The sequence below is a fragment of the Podarcis muralis genome, chromosome 15 (assembly GCF_964188315.1).
Source record: "Podarcis muralis chromosome 15, rPodMur119.hap1.1, whole genome shotgun sequence".
Lineage (NCBI taxonomy): Eukaryota > Metazoa > Chordata > Lepidosauria > Squamata > Lacertidae > Podarcis > Podarcis muralis.
The window spans coordinates 1,939,964-1,962,150 of record NC_135669.1 but is presented as its reverse complement, the minus strand read 5'-3'; the positions used below and the strand labels follow the sequence as shown (position 1 = coordinate 1,962,150).

At 46.0% G+C, this 22,187-nt stretch overlaps 1 protein-coding gene across 4 annotated transcripts in view; it reads right to left on the bottom strand.

The window, feature by feature from the left end:
• Positions 1–22,187, bottom strand: part of BMP1 (bone morphogenetic protein 1) — a 130,585-nt gene that overhangs the window by 15,767 nt on the left and 92,631 nt on the right. For all 4 annotated transcript variants that reach the window (XM_028708405.2, XM_028708406.2, XM_077919582.1 and 1 more), the window contains exons 8-15: positions 15,753–15,868; positions 14,390–14,492; positions 12,930–13,046; positions 11,602–11,747; positions 10,007–10,202; positions 9,021–9,146; positions 7,890–8,050; positions 6,714–6,894 (exon numbers count right to left, since the gene is read on the bottom strand). In XM_028708405.2, the coding sequence (XP_028564238.2) occupies positions 6,714–6,894; positions 7,890–8,050; positions 9,021–9,146; positions 10,007–10,202; positions 11,602–11,747; positions 12,930–13,046; positions 14,390–14,492; positions 15,753–15,868 (1,146 nt within the window). The remainder of the gene's footprint in view (positions 1–6,713; positions 6,895–7,889; positions 8,051–9,020; positions 9,147–10,006; positions 10,203–11,601; positions 11,748–12,929; positions 13,047–14,389; positions 14,493–15,752; positions 15,869–22,187) is intronic.

Here is a 22,187-nt window from a genome sequence, read left to right as displayed (position 1 = left end):
GAGAAGTGTAAACTGTTTAATTCTTATTTGCTGATACTTAATTATACTGTTTACTACTACATTTTAATGGATTAATGCTTTGCCCCAATATTAATGAATATTGCTTTATTTTATATGTTGTTTATTTTAAAGCTATTGTGACTTTTTTGCATTGGGTCAGATTGTTATTAGGTGTGTGAACATTGCTGTCTATTTTGTTGTTTCTTCAGCTTGTAAACTGCCTTGTGAATAGTAACAGAGTAAGGCGGTATACAAATTTAAAGTGAAGTGAAATAAATGACTGAATGTCTGTGGGAACTGAGTAGTGGGGATGCAGATATGCTCTAAGCACACTGGCCAGCAGGGACCTGGTAATCCAAGCTTTATGTTCAACAAGGTTCCAGATGAACTCTGAGATATCCCCGCTGCACTGAACATTGCCACTTCTCAGTTCAGGCTACTTCCCAGGGTTGTTGTAAAGCAAAACATTGCTTTGAGCTCCTTGGCGGGGAAAAAAAGCCACAACTTAACAATAGTTAATAATGTTCGCTGATGTTTTGGTGATGAGCTGGCAGTACTGTGACACACAATCTGATGAGAACGGGATAAAATCTGTATTTGTAACCAGTTTTGCTTTCTCTAGACAATCTGCATGGCCAGATTGTTCTGATTGGGATCACTTTGAATGCAGATTGCAGGGGCTATGGCATGATGGCGCAGGCCTGGTGGGCAAAGGTTTCCCAGGACTACTTTATCGTTGTGATTTTTGCTTTAGAATTCAGTGCTACTTGGAAGCTTGCACATTCCTTTACCAGCAGATCTTGAGTCAGTAACAAATACCTCCAACATTCATTTGTGTTTCATTTGCAAGGCCTGTTAGGGACATGATAGTACACAGATTAAGAAGGCTAAAAACATTCATCTTAACAGTGTCAAAAGTTCCTATATATAAACAGTCAATAAGGCCTCTGCTCAGGTGAGTTCCCTTGAACCATAAGGAAGAGGAAGATAACAAGGTACTCACCCTGCTGCCTCTGAAGTCTTGTTGGCTGGGTTTTATTCTGGGATGGTTCCTGGCTTCTTGATTGCTGGGTGACTCCTGGATACCTTACGTGCCTTGCTTTTGTTTTTAAAAAAGTAATTCAAACATACCATACCCCAAAACCAACTCAAATGATTTTTGATCTAGTTGAATGTTCCCCAGCTAAGAGCAAGAGAGCACCCTTCACAAACAAAGTGGCCAAGCCATCTTCTTTAGAAGCTGGGCTCATCTGATGCCATACATGGAGGCTGTAGAATGCCTTGTCCAGAACTGGGGGGGTGGGGGTGGTATTTCTAAGCTGGGGTGGCAAACAGGGTGCACTGATAGGGACCGGAATCCAGGAGAGGGAAGAAGGAAGCACAAACCTTTCATTGGCTTTCACCTGACTTTTATAGACGGAGAGTTGGAATGAGACAATTTTTTTTTACCACACCTGACATTTGGTAAACTTCCTTCTATCATTTGGGAGGTACAAAGAAACCAAATGGTTACATACACTCTGTGCTAAATTACCACTTGGTAAATGTTTGTGTGGCTCTACCCAGATTTAAGGAATAGCACATACATGCACATGGTTAAGCCCATCTTACTTCACGCATGACTTAAAGAATACTCATACATCCAACTTCTGTTATAGAGACAAGCACAGTCTTGAAAAGGATTGCTCCCCAGAACCAAATCCTTCGCAGCAAACAACCAGGTACCTATGTACTGGCATAATGATGCAAAAGCAAACCCTTCAGGATCAACCACCCTCAAGGGTTTCACAGAAGAACAAAAGCTGCAGATATCCTCAAAGGTTTATCCAGGAATTAAACAATGATAATTTAATAAGATAATTTAAACTGACGAAGTTATTGCCTAGACTTTGATCCCACCCAAGGGCTCTGCTTAATGCTCATCAGGTGATGTGGAGAGGCCTTATAGCCAGCGAGGTTCCTTTGAGCCCTGACTGGGAGCATCATTCCAAAGCCTTGGGCAGAAATCTCTCATAGCCCTGCTGGCTGAGACCTTGTTGGCCAAAGACTCCAGAACTGAACCCGGGACTTCCTGCCGGGTCGTCTCCCATGGTGGGGGGGGGGGGGGGAGAGTGCATTGGTCCATCTGCATACATAGAGGCCTTTAATAAGCCGTTGAGAGTTTATGCGGCTTTTGTTTCCCTGCCATCTCTTTCCTGTGACATTGCTGAAGCTTTTGCTGATTATGCCAGCTGGGGTGGCCTGCTTTTGAAAGTGTCAAGATAAAAGTTGCTCAGAAACCAGAGATTATTTTGTCGCACTGACATGAAAGTAACAAGACAACATGGAACACAAGACAACATAAGCAGGTAATGGTTTCCCAACATCCTCTGCCTTCCCTGAGCCAGCAGTGGTCTGGCTACATTCTACATTCTCCTCTAGAATCGCTGTGTGTATGGGGGGGGGGGTCTTGCCCCATCTTATATGCTGCATACATCAGACAGATCATTCCTGCAAAAAGGCAAACAATCTTCAGGATGGATTGACAACAATGCCTAACTAGTCCAGAAAAAGGGGTGTTGGCTCCCCACTGCCTATCCTATATCAGGGTTTGTCAAAGCAAGTGGAGAAACAGAGAAGCTGCCATCAAGAAGAGCAAAAGCCACGTTGCCTTGGGATGTGGTCAGAAGAAGGGCGTGCAACCCCACAGCCAAGTGTGTCATAGCTGAGAGTGGAGTTGGTAAAAGGTCAAGCAGAGCACAGTGTGCGGAGCACACAGACAGCATAGGACAGGCAGGAAAAGCAGTGAACTTGCAGAGTTCATACGCCTGGTGAGTGTTAAAAATCGAAAGAGCAATGCTAGAGGATGCAGTGCCTTAAAGAAGGCAAGTTGGCTCAATGTGAAAATTGAAAGCTCTGTCTGTCATTCAAGAAATGACCAACTTTGGATTTGGCTCCAAGTCAAGGCTGAAATGAAGAGCAGCATTTAGGTCAGGGCTTCCCATTGTGGAATTTGTGCCTTCTAGGGATCAGGAGCGTACAAGCTGGAAAAGGCACCAGATGGAACCCGAATGAATGTGGCAGATTAAGGGCTTTTCTACACTTCTTCACTTTTCTACACCCAGATGGAGCAAACGGCAGCTCAGGTTTCCTCAGGAATGATTTCTGCTCGGATTTAGAGCTAAAGAGCAGCTTTTCTCTGGGAAAGGGAAGGGGAAGGGGAAACTGCTTGGACCTGAGCTTTCTCAGCATTGGACAAGTGGAAGCAGGGATGAGCCCTAAGATGCCCAAGCAGTTCCTGGCTTTGTGGGACGTGCGCAGCAAGGGAAGCCAACTGGGTTTCCAGTGAGAAATGGTGCTAGAATGCTCCTGAGGGGACCGAAGAAGGGCTTGGCCACAAACCATGACAAAGCTGTGATCGAGAGAGGCTTGGCCTTGACTGCAGTTGCAGCAGACAACCAGCTCTTTCCCCAGCGTGCATATTTAAGAAGTATGTAAAATCAGGTAGAACAACACCAGCTTCTGTAAGGTCAGGGCAGCCGGCCATCTGCATCTGGCAAAGCTTCTTGCTGGCTGCACTTCTCTCTCACACACTTCATAGGAAGGCAGTTGCACTGGGTTGTATTCAGTGCTAGCCCTGCTCAGCACAGACCCATGGAAGTTAATGGACATGACTAACTTAGAATGGCAATGGGTCTGCTCTGAGCAGAATGAGCACTGAATATGGTCCTGTCAGACTTATCTCAAAGTCACTCTGTTCAGGATAAGGATACTGAACTCACATCTGACTGTTCCCATTTTACATAGACTGGCATCATGCATCTAGTTATGGACACATCCCTAGAATCAGATTGCCCCTATGGAATCTATGGGAATTTTAAAAAGCTCAGCTGAGCACAACTGTAGCTACTGCTTGCATCTCCCATTAACTAGCAACTCAGATAGCTAACAAGGATGGCTCACGATAAATGCTTAGAAAGGGAAACTGATGCCTAAATTATGTCATCTGAAGTGGCGCTTTAATCTGATGTAATTAAGTGCACATCAGATAGCCAGAAGTCAATTTTAGCAAAAACAATGCAATTTAGTAAGAAGCACTTCACTCCAAATAAGAAAACATATTTGAAGAATAGCTGTCAGAAGCTGCAGACTGACAACAAAGCAACTATCACCAATAAATCTCTCCCTCACCACCAATTCCTTTTCAAGGCAATGTTTTCCTCAAAACACTGTGCCAGAGTTTGTCAGTCATAAAGTCCTGCAAATGGCTTAGTTTCTGTACCTGACAAATGCATTTTGTTTGAGAAGCAGAATATCCTAAATGTCCTTGCTAGTTGCAGACTGTATAAAGATGAGCAAAAATATAGACAGGGACATAAATTCAGCAGTGGTACAAGTATCGTGAGAAAATTAGGGCTTTATCAGCCCTGGGAATTACAATGTATTCCCTCAACTTCTCCCCCCCCCCCCGCAACTCTGCTCTTTTCCTGCTTTATACTGTAATTTAACCACTTTGCAAGGGCTTTCACAGATAAAGGCAGCAAGTGGTGTTATTTAATACACATTAGCTCAGTCTTTGTAGCAACATATGATGTCAATGGGCCATCCATAGGATTGAGGCTAAGGCTAATTGTGTTCAGGCCAAGACAAAAAACACATTTTCACACACATGAGAGAACATCTGGATGGGCTTTTCAAAAGCCAAACTACATGTGATGTTAAATGCATCTTTGTGTCCAAGGCGCTGTATTTTACAAATTCAATTTGCATTGGGCACATGGGGTGGGGGCTGATAAATTAAGGGGCTAAGAGCAGGCATGGAGGGGGAGTTTAACTGCTTCCTCCCCTGTTGTGGACCTGAAGAAAATTCTTCCTCTGAACCTGCTATTTGCACCAGCAGAAAATCCCCCATCAGCACCACAAAGGTCCTGCAAAGCAAATTCTGCTGAACTTCCATTCATGTCAATGGGGACTGAAATGTATGGTCCCAGCAGTTTAATGTGAGATGACACAGGCCGGGATCGTGTGGGTGCCCGATTACACTTGGTATGAATGAGGAGCAATTAAGAAAGGAAAGAGCCCGACCACAGTGGTGGCCTCTCCTCTGCATGTAACAATTCTAGAAAGACTAGCACAAGAAGCCTCAATGAGGCCGAACGAGAGCAGGTGCAGGGTGCAGGAGAACATGAGCCCAGCCTGCTCTCGGTGGCAAGTCTTCTTTAGGTCTGCCCCAAGTGTGAAGGAAACTACAGGTGTGCTGGCAATTATAACCCTCTTCAGGTATTATACGCACATGGAATATGCACACAGGAAAGAGCACTCCAACCTCCACACTCCCCCCCCCCCCATCCGGTCACCTCCATGAGTTAGGTGGGTCATTTGGCAGGGGTACTCCAGTTATGGGATGCCCAGAGCCTACATGAATAACCTTTCTGCATTGGGCAAAGACCTTTTCATTCATTCTCCCAGACCTTTTAGAACTATGTTTCCCCCCATGGAACAGATTAATTCTGCATCTGGATTTAAAATGCTGTTGTGTTGCTTGTGCTGGTTTTCAGGCTGAAGTCTGAAGTGATGGCTTTCGGTGTTTTCAATGTATATTGCCTGACTCTGTGTGAACTGCCCCAGGGGACATTGTTGATTTCGCAGCCAGCAGATGTTTCAAAGGAAGAACTAAATAGGCTCCTGCATGATGTAGAACCATAGACAATCAGGATTCCACACCATTTGGGAGCCTAAATGAGCACAGGATGCCCTCCCCATAGATGGGTGATAGAGGGGCAGATCCCATGCATGCATCCCCACTCACACGCTCTAATTCCTTGTGGGTAGAAGGTCTGAGAAGAGGTTACACCACTGGGGCTGCATGAAAAATGGGTGTCTTAATGGCCCTTCAGCAGAGGAACACAAATTCAGCAATTTTGCTTTCTCTTGCTCTGAAGGGAGCTTCTGACAACAAGATTCGTGCAAGAATCAATCTCCTCTGTAAAGAGGAGCAGAAACCATGGCTACTGTTAGACACAGGAGACATGGCTCCATAGTCAAACAGGCTCCATAGTCAAACAGGACAAGGGAATAGCGCCTCACATGACGCTAACAGGGCTTCAGCAACCATGGGTGCCTAAGGAAACCAGTAGACCTGGGAGTATAGCAGTCATGGTATTCTGACTGACAACTTACAGGGTATGTTAACTCCCTCCTAATTCAATGCTCTGGAAGTATACACGCAAAGAAGAGGAACAGCACCATCTGGCCATGTCTACACAGTGCCCAAGAGAGAAGGGAAAAAAGGAATCAGGATGGTTAGGCAAAACTCATGTTTGTGTGCCTGAAAAGAAGTTGAATGCCTCACTGTGTAGACAGAATACTTTGCTGGTTTAAAATACAGATTTCTGAAATGTGGAGTTCTTAAGGGACTCAGTATGCATTGGGGGCGGGTCACCCTATCCTCAGCTGGTGCAAAGTGGAACATTAAGTCTCCTAGGACCAAGGAAGATTCACACCCAGTTCAAGAGTGGGGGGTGAACACTATTCCTGGTGAGTTCCTTCCAGGGGGGTCTGCCAACAGAGCTAAGTGCAGAGCAATCCTTTAAAGAACCCCAGAGTGCTCCTGTGGGGAGAGATCAGGGACTGCACCCTCTAAGCACAGGTAAGTGTATAAAAGGGGTTAGTTGCTGGAATGAGGGGAAGCAGCCAAAAGATATCCATGCCTTGGGTGCACCAAGCGGCTCTACCTGAGAAGAAATGAGCTTTGAAACCCTTCTTGGAGACAGTGTTGTCGGACTTGAACTCAATGCGCATGTTGTTGTACTGGGAGGTGATCACATCAGGCTTTTCCGCCCCACAAAACTTGCCGTGTAGTTTGGCCTCAGAAGTGAGGCCGCTGCGCACTTCTACAAAGTCATACTTGCAGACCTGCGGGAAAGGCAGAAACAGGTGATTCCCTAGAGTTACGGAAGGTGGGCGAGAGGCCAGAGGAAAGAGTCTGCGGATCTTCTATGCAGCCCACAGTATTTTGACACCTGAGGTTAAAATATGCTCCCTCCAGCCCCAAGCACAGAAAGACAGCCTTTGATGTCCATGCGCCATCTTCCCTTGGTACAGGGATGTTTTACATTGTTTAGGGGTGGGAGGATGAGAAGGGCTCCCCCCTTGTGCATTTATATCTGTAGAGAACAAAAGGACACAACAATATTTTCTTAATAAGAATCTAAGAAGATCCCTGGCTGCATCTGGGTCAGAATCCTGTTTTCCACTGATAGCTAGATTCTTCTGGGCAGCTCACCAACAGGGCATGAGGATAGCAGACCTTCCATGCGATTGCACCCCCGGCAGTTGACATTCTGTGTTTCCTTTCTCTGAACAAGGAGGTTCACGTAACCATTATGGCTGATAGCCCCCCAAAGACCTTTCCTCCTCCATAAACTCCTCTAATCCTCTTTCAAATCCATCTAACACAGCAGCCATCACCACAACTCCAGGCAATTTACTTATGTGTTTTCTGAATAATATTTTGTCGGTACTGATTCTAGTGTTAATCAGTTTCACTGGGTGACCCTGAGTTCTATTATTAGGGGACAGGGAGAAATGTTTCTCTCTATCCACATTCTGCCCTTCCCCCTCCACCCCTGCCACTCATTTCTTCTCAATACCTCCCCTGAAATACTAACTCAGGTACCAACTGCAGCATGGATCAGGGCCTTTTGGGTGGCTGCTCCAAGGTTGCAGAATAATTTACCATGGGGGGTGTCAGAATACACCTCACCTCTGACCCTCAGAAAGTGGCGCAGAGGCCAAGACGCGCTTCACTTCCTAATCCCAGGGGATGCAAGGTAGCTGGATACCCTCCTAAGGGGTGTGACACTCCAAAGGGTTAGTGAAGGAAGTTCTGCTTAAAGCCAGGCACTCACATCATTGCCCTCTGTCTCAAAGAAGTCAAACTGCAAGGATATACGGTACTGGGTGGGTGCCACCAGCTGCCAGATGCAGTTCTTGTTGGGCGGGTATTCCTTTGGCCATCCAGGGCTTGTGATGGAGCCATTAAGTTTGGTGAGGAATCCGCCACAGGCAGCTGCAAGACAGAAAACCCAACAGGTCAATCATGATGGGCATATGGCTCTCACATCCCAAGCTATCACCCCGTGGGCACTGTGTGGAACTCTGTTGTACTACAAAGGGTGTGCAATCAACCTCCTGCCTTAATCGATTTGGGACCTACTGTATTTTTCGCCCTATAGGACGCACTGGCCCATAGGACGCACCTAGTTTTTTGGGGGGGAAATAAAGGAAAAAAAATTTATTCCCCCCCCCCAGCCGCGGATATCTGCCCGAAGCGCGGGGCGCTCTGCTTCGACGTGCCCCGTGCTCCGGGCAAGCAGGCTGCTATCCCCGCGGGCTCCCCAGGCTTGCTGATAGCTTCCTGAAGCCTGAAGAGTCTCCACGCTTCAGCGAAAGCCTGGATTCGCCCCATAGGACGCACACAGATTTCCCCTTTATTTTTGGAGGGGGAAAAGTGCGTTCTATAGGGCGAAAAATACGGTATATATATATTTAAGGACTGCCTTCTTTCATATGGGATCTTGCAATTGTTCTGTCCAACATCTGAGGCCTCCTCTGAATGCCATTCTAATATGAAGTTTGCCGGTCATCTGCTAGGAGCACAGTTCACTGGGTAGTGGCACTGACTGTGAAATTCACTCCCTGCAGAGGTTATGCCAGTTCCCAACACTTTACTCCTTAGCTAAGGCCTGGCTGTTTCAGAAGGCTGTAGGCCAGCATGAATTATTTTTACACTTCTAGGTAACCAACACAATAAGGGCTAATATTGAACAGTCAGTTGCTGCTGTTTGGGGCTACGATAAGATAAGTGGTTTTTATTGTTTTAATTCAGTAGTTACTTTGGCTGTTTGTAAGTCATTTTCATGTTAAAGAGAAGCAGTGTATAAATTCTTCAATAAAATGATTTCCGCCGTGCCCTCGTAGCGTCAACTAGGAAAAGGAGGCCCTCTGTGGCGGAGAGGTCCCACTCCTCTGATACTCACCCTCACACCTGCGCTTGTCTGGTGCCAACTCATAGCCAGGGTCACAGGCGCACTTGTAGCTGCCCAGAGTGTTGACGCAGCGCTGCTCACAGCCTCCATTGTTGGGCCTGGAGCACTCGTCCACTTCTAGGGAGACAACAGCAGAGAAGTCCCAGGGTGCTGGGTGTCTATTTGGTGCCCACTTTGGGGTCCAAGAACCTAACAACTGTAGGGTTGGAAGGGACCCAGAGTGCCACCTAGTTCAACCCCCTGCACTGCATCTCTCCATCTAATTCTGTTCCTCTCTTAAACTCCAGGAGGAGTTTCTACCTTGCTTCTTTTTCATATTGTGCCCTCAAAGAGGTAGCTATCAAGACTTGGGAGAGAGAAACTAAACTACCAGTCCTGCAAAGAAGAAAGGAAGGAAGATGAGAAGTCTTGGTAGTCTTTTGATTTAATATGGCATTTAAAAATGCTTTACATAAATACATACAAAACATTGTCTGTGGAGGCAGGAAAGTAACAGCTGCTGGAAGTCAGAGGATGCTGGTTTCCTCAGCTCAGCAAAATACACATTTTCCTGTGCGAAGCCTGCCTCCTCGCTGCCAGAACAGGAACACACCAACCACATGGAATGTCTTCCCAGCCAAATGCAAGGTCAGCCTTCCCAGCCGGGTGCCCTTCAGATGTGGGGCTAATGCAAGTTGCACTCCAAAACATCCAGGAGGCACCAGGTTGGGGGAGGCTATGTAAGACGTCGGCTGCAGCATGTAAACAGGCATGAATCTTCAGGAGCACTTTGCTTTAAGATCAAGATCTCAGATCAGAGGGCTGAACAAGCTGATCCTTTAGATCCAAACGAGCACATAGAAAGTGGCATCGTTATGTGCCTTTTTTCCAGCTGAATAAGCACAGATGCTCAGCCCATAGAAATCTGCTCCCCATCCCACAGAAAACTGATGCTGATGTACAACACCATTGCTTCCTAGGGGAAGGGCCGGGGGTACCTTTGAAGAAACTGACAGCAAAGCCAGCCTTGTTGATGGACCCATCTGACACAAACTTCATCCACAACTTGTTGGAGGTGCTCTTAATGTCATCGGGCTTATCGTAACCGCAGTACCTCCCTATCAGATTGCCTGTCTCTGTGTTACCATCCCGGATCTCCAGGTAGTCGTAAGCACAGCTATCATGGCGCTCAATCTGCGGGAATGAGGGGGAAATGCAGGATTAGGGAACATTTCATGCAGTCTTAGCCAGGATACACAGTGCATGGGGCTGCCAGAGTTGACTCTTGCAGGTCGTCTCAGTCACAAGCGGTGGTAGTGGGCAGATCCACAAGCCCTCCAGAAAGAATAACAGATTCCCAAACTCGGAAGGGACACTTGCTCTCCCCTCATGGTGCAAAGGTCCACTTCAAACAACCCACCTTGACAGCCTTACTCATTCTTCCACCGTCACTGGACCCTGTCTTACTCTATCTCTGCTACTCATTGGACTCAGCTATACAGCTGCAAATAAAATGCTTTAAGTGCATTATACAAATGTGACCACTAGATGGCGATGGTGAGCTATGGCAAATTCAATATTTCCCCCCCAAAAAAGTTGTTTAATAAAGCATTTTCACAGTGTTTTATATATGTATGTAGATTCCACCATTGCCCATCCTTCCTGCCCTGCTTCTCTGCTTGTCCAGCCTAATGTAGATTTTAAGTCCTGAGGGTGCAGGCTGCCCTTCTCTTGCTCCACACGCCTTCTATGCTGCTGCCATGAGGTAAGAAGTAACAATAATGAGTAACTGTGAGTGAGTGAGCAAGTAAGTTGTCGGTGGGTAGAATGCCTAGGTTGCCATGTCTAGACCCAGAAGGGATAAGGATTCCATGATATGCTACTTTTATGTGTGTAGGGCATTTGAAAAATAAATAAATAGACAAACAGTGAAACATGTGACCCACCCCATCTTGCAGTCTTGAGAGGTACAGTCCCATCTGCTTTTTGTGACTGTGCAAATAAGCTCTGAGTGGGCCCAAGCTGAGAATGTGAGGTTTTGGTTTTCCGGATCCTAGCCTGTTGACTCATGTTGCTTTCAAATGTGGATGGAACTCAGGCACTGAGATCCTAGAAAAGGCTAAAGCAGGGGTCCCTAAACGCAGTAACTTTGCTGACCCCTGCGCTAAAGGCTGTAGCAGACATGGCATCAAAGTTGTCTTGGCACTTAACATGCACATAATTTTAAAAAAATGCAAATAGCAGCTCGGGGGGGGGGGGGCTGATTAAAGGGAACCATTTTCATCAGGACCACAACAGTAGAAGACAGGGTGAAATTTCCTTTCCCTACCTGCTGGCAACTATGATCATTATCACACACATACACTCCAGCAGACGCTATCTGCATTTTTAAAAACATGCATATGAAACAAACAAACAAACAAACAAACAAGCAAACACACACACACACACACACACACACACACACACACACACTGAGAGTCTTGGGGAATGGGAGAACTGCAGGTCCTTTTTTATGGTACAATATAGCACTGGTGATCTACTGGGAAGGCAACCCAGAGGCTGGCAGTTGCTTGTGGCAATGCTTTGGTACCTCAAATGACAGGAAAGAAAGCCCCACGTGGTATCCTTCAGAGACGATAATCTTCCAAACACACAATTTATTGGGCCGGTAGTCATCAGGATAGTTGGGAGACTGGATGTGCCCACTGTCTTTCTTCACATCTCCCCCACAGATGGCTGGAAGTAGAACAGGAAGGTATGAGAAATGGATCCCATTTCTTGGAAAGGGAACCTCTGGGAATGACACTCCAGAGCAAGAAGCTGACCACCAGCTAATGCAGGGAAAGCCCACCTTCAATGCAACAAAAGAATTTCCCCCTATGGATGCCACACAGAGACCAACCAAAAGTTGAGTTGGGGAGATGGACTGTGCAAGCTGCTTTCCTTGGTGGGTAGAAAACTTGACAAGATTTATTTAAATCTGAGGTCCCCCATATGGGGCACCCAGGAACTGCACTTGGTTCCTGTTCCTCCTGATTTTTAAATTCAAACCTTAAAAAAAAATGAGTAATGCAGGACTGGTTGGAAAGTCAAGTGTAGGCCTCCAGCCCCCCAGCCTCTCCTCTCCCTTTCCCAGACTGGCTCTTGGCCTAGCAACCTTCCACCGAAGCCCACCAGAATGACCCAAGGGAGGCTCCTGCTGCCGGGTGGGTTTGGGGGACAGGGAGGCAAGGGGCCTTTACTCTTTTTCTTTTTTGGCTGTGTGCGAGAGAGATATTTCACTGCCTTCTTGTGTTTGGTGGGAGATGTCTTGTTGGTTTTCCTCCTCCTTTTTTAGGTGTGGGTATGTACTTTGCCCACCTGCTTTTGTGTGTTTTGCCTACTTCTTTTTGTTTTGCTAATTTTTTTGAGTTGTGCAGTCTTTTTGTTTATCGCTAAATCACAAAATATATCAAAATGGTTTACATTAAAAAGATAAAAAGCATACAATAAAAGCATAAAAGAAAACAATTTAAAAGCAAAAAAGCTAAAAGCAAGCATCAACAAATCGTTCTGGGATGGGTATTCTTGCCTGCATAGACTTGGAGGAATAAAGAAGTTTTCAGCAGGTCTTTAGAAGTTGGCACAGAAGTCACCCGCTTTCATGTGGTTTGTGTGTGTGTGTCTGTTTTGCTCATGTTTTGTTTATTTGTGCTGTTTGTGCTGTGTCATTTAGGATATTTGTGTGTGTTTCTCTGAGCAACACCAGTTTTCCTTCTGTCAAATATTCCCATGACACTTTCTCAGATTTCCAAACCTAGGAAAAATATCATTCTGGTTTCTAGGTTTTTTTCTAGCTCTTCCCCGGCTCTCTTCCCAAATTTAACCTCTACCCCTCCCTCCCCTGACTCTGCCAGGTTGAAGAAGAGAAGACAATACCTTCATAAACAGCAAAGAATCCTTTTCCCACCCAGTTGCTGCTACTGCTGAATTCTATCCAGAGGCGGCTGTCCGTAGAGTAGATGGGCTCTGGTAGTTTGTTCCCACAAAACCTACCTGGAGAAAAACCACAGGCTTCCTTGGGTATGTCACTTGGACCTCTGTTGCCATCCCATTTCTTGTATGGTCACGTATACTCCTTATAAACTTTAATAATAACAATTTTATGATTTATATGCAGCCCATCTGACTGGGTTGCCCCAGCCACTCTGGGCAGCTTCCAACAAAATATTAAAAACACAATAAAACATGAAGCATGCACATGCCACAAGGTGAGTAGAGCAGGAAATAAAGAGATAAAGTATGTTGACACATCAGAAATGGAAAAAAATCATTAAAGGAAGATTAGCTACCCAGCCCTAACCTCTATTCCCAACCCATTGCCAAATGTGTAAAATTCTTTGATAACTTGGATCTTGGAAGCAGAAGAAAAACAGAAAAAGTATAAAAGCTTATATACACATATATGTAACTTTAATTGCATAATTTATTGTGAATATGAAATCGTACAAGAAAGGATTGAAGGGCTGGAAAACAGTGGAAATGCAGAAGAAAATGGATTCTACAGGAGTCTTATATCTGCCCATAATAGAAACAGAGGTTTGGTTGTTAAAGTCATGCCAGTTTATAATGTAAATTAGACACACTTCTGGTGAACAGTTACACCACTGGGCAGATTGCCCAGGAAAGGAACAGATTTTACATCAAATGCTGCCTTTAGATCAAGATGAAGTTCCCTTCTAAATGACAAAGTGCAGCCCCATCTGATCTAAGGGTCTTTGCTGCGAGCAAACTGGCTACTTTATTAATCACAGACCACCAACACATATCTGCCTCCATCATTTTAAAATAGTCTGCCCAAACTACAGTTCTTGTAACCAGGTAGTCCTTTACAGCAGAGTAAAGAAGGAACAAAGTGCAGTGCTTTGTATTCATCCTTGATTGAATTTAACACACTCTCCAAAGGGCCCTAGATACGGCCAGTGATGAATGAGCTGATAATGATTCTAAGGGAAGTACAATTACTCATCACAAGTGAGCATATTGGGTGCTACACAAGTATGTAAGTACACAGGGAGAAAAGGAAACGGTTCAAAGATTTCGTGTTTTGTTCCCCTGCCCCTGCCTGAGTGGAGTTTCTAATATTTCTCTCTGCACTGCAAAGAGGAAAGAAATTATGCCCCCAAACATTAAACCCCCTAAGGCCTTCCCCTGAGTTGTGAAATACAAATCAAACCAAGCATCAATCTGGCATTATAAACTGGAAGGTCAGTTAGTGAATATTTCACAGGATGTCAGACAAGTTGGACATGGAAACTTCTTCCAACAGCAAGATATAGGCCTCCATATGGCCTAGCTACATGCCATGGCTTGGCCACCAATATATTCCCAATGGTTACCTCGCAGGTTGGCCTTCCTCCAGAATCCGTCTCTCACCTCTACGTAGTCATACCAGCACAGCCGACTTCGGTACAGATCCATGGATGTAAAGTTCAGAATGATCTGAGAAGCAAGCAGAGGTTACACCCTGAGTAAGAAGCGGGTACAAAACATTACTTCAAAATGTTCTGTAATTTTCTTCCTAGGAGACCAACTCTCTCTCTCTCTTTTAAAAACTGAGAGTCTGGGCCCTGGTGCAAAGGCTCCAATTGCGCCACTGATAATCTCTCTGCTTCCAGATTATTGGAACTGGTGGTCAGCTGTCAGCTCCCTCAGGTCCCAGAACTTAGCCCTTCTTAAACTCTGCCCCATTCCTTATCAGGTCAGGGCTGTCGCCTCTTCATTTAGCAGAAATGTGTCATGCTGTAATTCAGGCTGCTTTTAAAGTGCACAAGCAAGCACCATTAAACTTGTGGCCCTCTGAGTCCACGTGGAATGTTGTGAGCAATACTGAAGAGGCCAACAGGTCACTGGCACTGGTTCAGATTTCCCCTATTATTACTCTGGATCTGCACTTTTGAGATGATTTTAGACCTCCCAGAATAGCTCCAGAAGCACAAAAAAGCCAACAACGTCAAACTCTGACTGCTGAAATCATGTGTCCTTTTGCAACTGTGGAAAACAATTGCAGACAATGTTGTTCCAAGATAGCAGTCATTTAGGCTCATAAGTCTGGAAATGCCCCAAATTTCTGTGCCTGAGTCCAGCTCACACTTTGCTTGACTTTGCTTGCTTAAAATAAAGTCATTGGAAACAGAAATAAACCTACAGCTTAAAGAGAGCAGTATTAGAGACACGGATATGGCAAAGGTCAACAGATGATGGGAAATTTTCTGCAAACCTGACAAATAGCTGAGTAAACAAGAGAAAGAAATTGAGTTTCTGTCTTTTTGTTTCCCTGCTCTGGTCCTGAAAATGCATCTTTGTAATACTATGAAAGGCCCCTCACAAAGCTGGAGTCTTCTCCTCATAGCAGGCATCTGATAACTTTGCTTTCCAGCATCACAGCATTCAAATGTCCTAGTTTTCACAACTAAAGGAAATGTTACTTCAGAAGCAGTGTTAAGATGGGGTCAAAGGAGGAAGACACTGCACAAGAAGGGGAGGACAAGCCTTCACACACACACCCAGATCCAACTTCAGTTGGGTGATCCCATCCTGCCTTCCCTTTGTGGGCTGTGGATTCCAAGGATAAGAAAGCCCACAACATCAGATTGGAAACAGTCACTTCCTTGTATCCCAGCCTCCCTAATGGCAGTGAGTTGGAAGAAGGAGAGGGAGGGGCCAGGGGCTGTGAGACAGGTGGACTGGAGCAGCAGCTACCTTCTCCCCGGGGGTGACGGAAATCCTCCAGATGCAGTGCATGTGTGCAGAGTACCCATTGGGAAACTCGGGCGAGGAGAAGTTCCCTTGACTGTCCTGCAGGGTTGCTCCACAAGCTGGAGGTGGTGGCCGGAAGGAGAGAAAAGAAAGCACATCATAAGGCGGTTAGAAAACAGCTGTGAACTTGCCCACCCAATGCTCTCCCCTAAACAAACACCTTCAGCACAACCAGGTGGCTCTCATTTCAGGGACACGCTGCTTCCACAGTCCAGGAGACTGTTCTGCAGTTAGGTCACCCATACCCTGGAGGGGAAAAAGCAACCCCCCCTTTTCTGGGATACTTCCTATGCACCTGGTTTGCTCAGCTGCAAGACTGGGGATGAGACACGGACATCTAGACAGGACCATAAAATTAAGGTTGCACTTTCCCCCTCCCCCCCCATCAAAATCCTCTGCCATGCTTAAACAATTTCTGCAAAAAGAAAAACAGAATCCTGCAGCATGAGTATATTATGCAATTTAAGGACATGTTTGTTTTGCATAATTTCCTCTGCTAGTCATGGGAAAGAACAAAGAAGTGTACATGACACTGAAGCCATACAGCTGTAAATCCTAGTCATCACAACTCCCTCTGGATTCTGAGATTTCTCCAGACATCGGGGACATATCTTTGAGCCTTAGGGACTAGCAGCTTGCTTTAAAAAATAAAAAAGGAAGTGTTCTCACAACATTGTTGAAGTCTGTGTTGTGACACATTTGACGCTCCTGTGGAGGGGGCCAGACTGCAGAATAGAGCACTCACACTCCTGCTTTTTTCCTAAGCAACTATACCCCACAGGATAAACTCCTGTTTTCCCTGCGAAATTGGCTCATTCCGGATAACCCCCCTTCTCTTTCCCCAAAGTATCTATAGCTTGTTCCGCAGCTGTGAAGGTAGCTATGGAAACCAAACCTTATGCCATGTTGCCACAGTGACGGAAGTCGGGGCTTTAGCGCAGGCAATCGAAACCTTTACAAGAGTTTTCATGTTCTCTCTTGTTGCTGCTCTCCCTCCTTCTGCAGCAAAGCACCAGGGGATCCTGGATCCTTTAGGAAACAAGGTCTCCCTCCCCTCCTCATCCTTCCCTGCCAGCCTCCTAGAGCCATGATCCTAGCCAGCTCTTAAAAACATCCAAATGCCAGCAAAAGCTGCCCTACCAAAGGGCAAAGACCCAGTGGCAGTGCCCGCAACTGGCCTCCTGTCCCCTTCTTCCATCCAGGCACGGGCGAGGGGTCAATTCCCAACACTGCCACGTCACCCTCCTCCAGGCAGCTCACTTGCCAGCTGGGACCATGACAGCTCTCTTTGCTCAGCACCACCTGGACCCAGCCCAACGCGGCCATCTGGAAGCCACATGCTCCTACTGGACGAGGCTTCGCTTAGGGGCTGATGGGGAGCTAAGACACCCATCCTCATGAGTGCTTCCAGAAGGTCTCAAAAAGGGGAAAGGAAGCAGCCCTGGAGTAAAGGGCAAAATTGTTCATTGCACACCAAGAGCTTTCTTGCCCATATGCCCCTGGGCGACACATACTGGGTGGAAAACAACATAATTATTGGCAGCAAGATCCAGCAATTTTGAGAATCTTTATATGAATGTGTGTGTGTGCGTGCGTATATGTATATATATATGTGTGTGTGTGTGTGTGTGTGTGTGTGTATGTATGTATGTGTGTATGTGTATATATATATATATATATATATATATATATATATATATATATATATGAATGATTTCAGCTAGCCAGGGAGGTAGTATTTCTGTGCCATGTGGAATTATTCATTTGGGAGACCCCTACTCTACTGCCTCCTATCTAGCCACCAAGGGGGACATAGTCAATAAACCCATTAAAAATATAATAAAATATATACATTATATTAAAAAACAACATCTACATTAAAAACAAAACAAAACAAGAAGAGTAAATAAACAGCAATAGGAGCCATAAATGCTACAGGAGAAATAGAAGGAATAAAACAGTAAATTCTTCTTCCTTTTTCCCATAACAAGCAGGAGCTGTCTGAGGCTGAAGTCCTGTACACATGTACCTTACTTTAGGTCAGTCACGGAATTCAAAGTAATTTTGGGATAGCTCTCCTTATGCCTCATTTTTCTTTGGGGTTTCACTTCTGCGGAAGTGTGTCAAGAAGCATGCAGAGAAGCTTGCGTGTTTCTGAGGCTTTTCCAATGCCGCCACATGGTCCTCTGTTCCTACGGTTGAGCCAGGCAGCCAGTAATCTATCATTTCCCTGCAGAGATGCTCCTCCTCCGAACTTCCAAGAGCATCCCTATGCTCCAGAGGCCTGTCCTGCACCGCAAAGGCTATTGCATGCCAGGGCATCTACCTGATTCCACACCTGACACCTCTAAGGTGAATCCCAAGCCTCAACCACATTTTTGCAAATCTATGCTAAGTCTTCTTAAAGTGAAATAGTCACGTCCCAGTAACCAACTCCTGATAGCAAATTAGACTAGTTATATTCCAATTAATGTCATTTCCATTTAGTTAACTGTCCTCCTCTTCCCCCCACACTTACTTTTTATTGTTTCAATATAACAATGCAAACAAAATAATTCCAGTTACATGCACATGCAAAACAGCACTGAATATGGAGTCAGGCAGAATGGACATTAAAGCAGCTAAGAGAATGGCCCCCGTATATGCACAGAAGGCTCCAGCTCCCCAGGGAGATCTGGTGTCATACTCAGAGCAGCCCTTGCATCTAGGCGGCCACCATATAGCCTTTGCACATGAAGACCTGGGTTACAGGAGGAGAAAGGGAGGGCCGGTCCTTGTTAAGGTACAAGAAGAAAAGGAGCCATGCTTCCTTCTAAGAGAAGCCTCTCACTACCCTCCTAAGTTGCATGAGATGTTCTGATAGGACTACATTCCAGATGTTATTTATCCCAGCCTCCCTTAGTAGCTTTGAAGCAGATCTCCAACGCTGAGCAATGCCCAACTGTGCCACTGTCAAGCAGAAGAGCACCAGATCCACAGCATATATATCACTGGCCAGCAGGAGCAGAGCTAAGGACGGGTCAGATTTCAAAGACTGGCTCATAATGGAGGAAATGGCTGCAGATGAAGTGAGCTGCAAAAAGAGCACACCTGGGTTAGCAGAAACCATCTAGGTGTCAGCCCCTCCAGCTTCTCGCAGAGAACCTCTTTTGTCAGCAAAACCATGGACTCCCCTGGGTTCCCAGGCCTGGAATTGTTGAAACTTACTCATGTGTCAAAAAGCTAAGTGATCAAGTCTACGAGTGAGTGGGGACACTCTTAGGGCCGACACAGAGCGCCAGCCACTCCACACCAAAAGAAATGACTCTGTAGGGTAGGTTCATATGGGAGAAAGTGATCTTTACAGGATTTTTGCTTATGACCATTTGGCTTTACAAGGCAGATCCAGCCTTTAACAGTCTTGTCTCATTTGTCATGGGAACATTTTATTGCACTAGAAACTTGCAGCTCTTGCAGAAGATTCTGTGTGAGGGATCAATGAGGATTGCCTTGGACTAGCCTCCTTCCTCCTGTGCTGAAATCCCTGCAGCCTGAGATTCAGTGTGCTCATTGAGGATTCACAACTTGTCAATAACCCAGCCCAACTCACAGAAGATCCTACAGGTGGAAAGAGAGCAAAGGCCTACAGGGGTGGTGGCAACACCTGGAGAAGAAGAAGCAAGGTTGGCCTGGGGTGACTCTGAAGCAGAAAAGACTACAAGAGGACAAGAAAGTGAGGCCGCCAAGAGGATGACAGGTGGATCAAATAAGCACCCTTTCTAGAACCAGCTACTTTCCCCACTCTAAACAGGTCCCACTACTGCCAGGTCAGACCATCTCCATGTGGTGTTATTGGTGTCTAGGATGGCCTGGCTGACCCTCCTGGTCAAGTTGTCTCAGAAATACCAAGAATTAGGCTCAAAGAGAGTCTGAATAAGAGGCCAGGGCCTAAATATTAGCAACAGTTATGGGGAGACTTGGTGATGCTTGGCCCATTGAAGCTAATGAGGACTGTTGGGTTTTGCCTGTGAAGCAACGGATGAAACTGCACTGGCCCTGTGGGAATTCTGGGGAGGGTGAGTTTCTGCTGGGGTTTTGGCTTGAGCCATGGCTATGGTTTGGTGTTCCCCTCCCCCTGCCACAACCAGATTACATTTGGAAGAAGGAAATATTAAACTCATGATCTGCAGGTGACGTGTTTTATTTCATGGGTCTGTTGACACAAAAATAAAAAATAATGTTTGCAGATGCAAATTTTAAAAATTGACTTGGGCCTTTCTGTACCTTCATGACAATTACTTACTTTTAACAAAAATTCTCCCTTTCTTGTGAGCAGTTTGAAAAAAATAAAACTTTCTCCTAACAAGAAACCATAAATTTTAAAGAATCTTACTGATCAGAGACAAAATGCCTTTACAAAACCTTGTTGTTTTTAAACTGTCTTGGGTCGATTAGTTTTCATCCCCGAAGGGAAGAAAGGTGTGAGAGCATTGTGCACAAAATTAAATTTTAACTGAAAAACTGCCATGCAAGCAACCTAGACAGCTGACTTCTCAGGAAGCTGTACACCCCCACTTTTATCATGTTTTGGCCATGGCCGTTGGACTAGTGACGCTTATTGCATTTGTAATCCCAGGGCTCTGGGGACTTCCAAGAAGTTTGGGGAATTTCACTGCAAGTTCTCACAGGATGGCTTAAGACCTGACACTGAGACGACGTGCAACTGACTCATGTCTTGTCTGACCACACTTCTGCATCTCATGAACAAGCATCTCTCTAGGGGAGCAAAATGCCCCTCCAGACTTGGGGAGAGATAAACTGTGAGTCATTTGTATTCTCCAGTGTGCAGAGGCGCCACCTTGGGATGAAGATGGGGGGGAAGTGGTGTGGCACGCAATGTGTGTCGCATGCCTGTAATGTTGCGTGTGTGTTGTCAGGAGGAGGGGCCACGCAGTTTCAATGGCCACAGCTGGTCCTCTCTTGCGCTAGGGAGAAACCTGACTCTTATGCTGTGCCACGCTTGGTGGTTCAGCCTCCTCTGCCCCTTCATTACTGGGGGGAATATTGAGAGGGCTGATGACACCTCCACCCCCTAGAGTTGGCATGCCTACCTGAATGCCACATCAACAGAGTCTCATTGCCAAGGCCAAAGAGAATACTATTGAGCAAGGACTCCTGAGTGTCAAATGGTCCCCTATGCCTACCAGAGTTTAACATCAGAAAGGGATGGCTTTAGTGTTCCAAGTGCCAAAAAGTCATGATGTTCTCAGCGATAAGCTTGACTACTTATAAAAGCAAAGAGGTGGGTGTGTTTTTAACCTGCTGTTATTTACTCTTCAGCCCCGTGGCCAAATACTTCTGGCAGTGTTTGACAAAGCGGTGCAAAACGCTGCAGCTGAAGCAGTTCCTAATGGCAAACCTTAGGTGCTCTTCCACCTGTTGTACTCGGTCCTTCTTTGGTTATGGAATGACGCAGGAGAGCTGCCTCCCCCTGATCTGGAGTATCAGGCACCTCCAAGTGCTGACATTCTGAGGGAGCCCCACAAACTGAGAGGGACAGGCAGCCGCACCTCTGGCAAAGGAGGAAGACAGACACCTCCTTCTTGCCTTCCTCTCCTCCAGCAAGTTATCTCGTCACTCTGTTCCGGGGCAAGTTTGCTGCTAGCTAGAGCTGAACGCAGTATAGTCTTCTCCTGGCACACTAACTGATGAGTAAGATATTGTGCTTGCTCCAGTCCACAAAGGCAGCATTGCCATTTGGCCACACTGCTTCGTGGAGATGGATGAGTTTCTCCTGCACTTCAGGAGTACCACTCGTTCTTCCTTTTAGAAGGTGAAGTTGCTCTTACAATTTCCTTCCATCTCGAAAAGTCACCAGGCACCATAACAGTTCACAGCTCATGTGTTCTCAAGCTTATGTTTACAGCTTTTCAAGCCCTAGCCTTCATCAACCCACCCATTACACACATGTAAGCAACAGTCCCTAGAAACTGAAGAGGATGCCAGCTGCTTCATTTGCCTATGCCAGAAAGAAAGGTTGGGGGGAGTTAAGAAATGATCTGATGGCTTGCATGAGCAAGCTGCACTGAAGTTGCTGCAGGGGTAAATTCCCAGTGTGCGCACACATTTTCAGCACATGCAAGCTTGGGACTGCAGCCATATCATCTTTCCACCAGGTACAAGACAGCTGGGAGTGAGCCAAGTGCCTGCAGTTTCTGTGCATTTCCCTCACGAAGGTTCCCCTCCACTGCAGTTTGGGAATCCAGGCCAACATGCAGGGCCCAATAAAGCAGTCAATCTCCCCCCCCACACACACACACATAGAGGAGGCATGCAAATCCTTCCCTCCTCACATGTTACCCTGAAGCCAAAAAAGGAAGCACAAGTCACTCAGGAGTC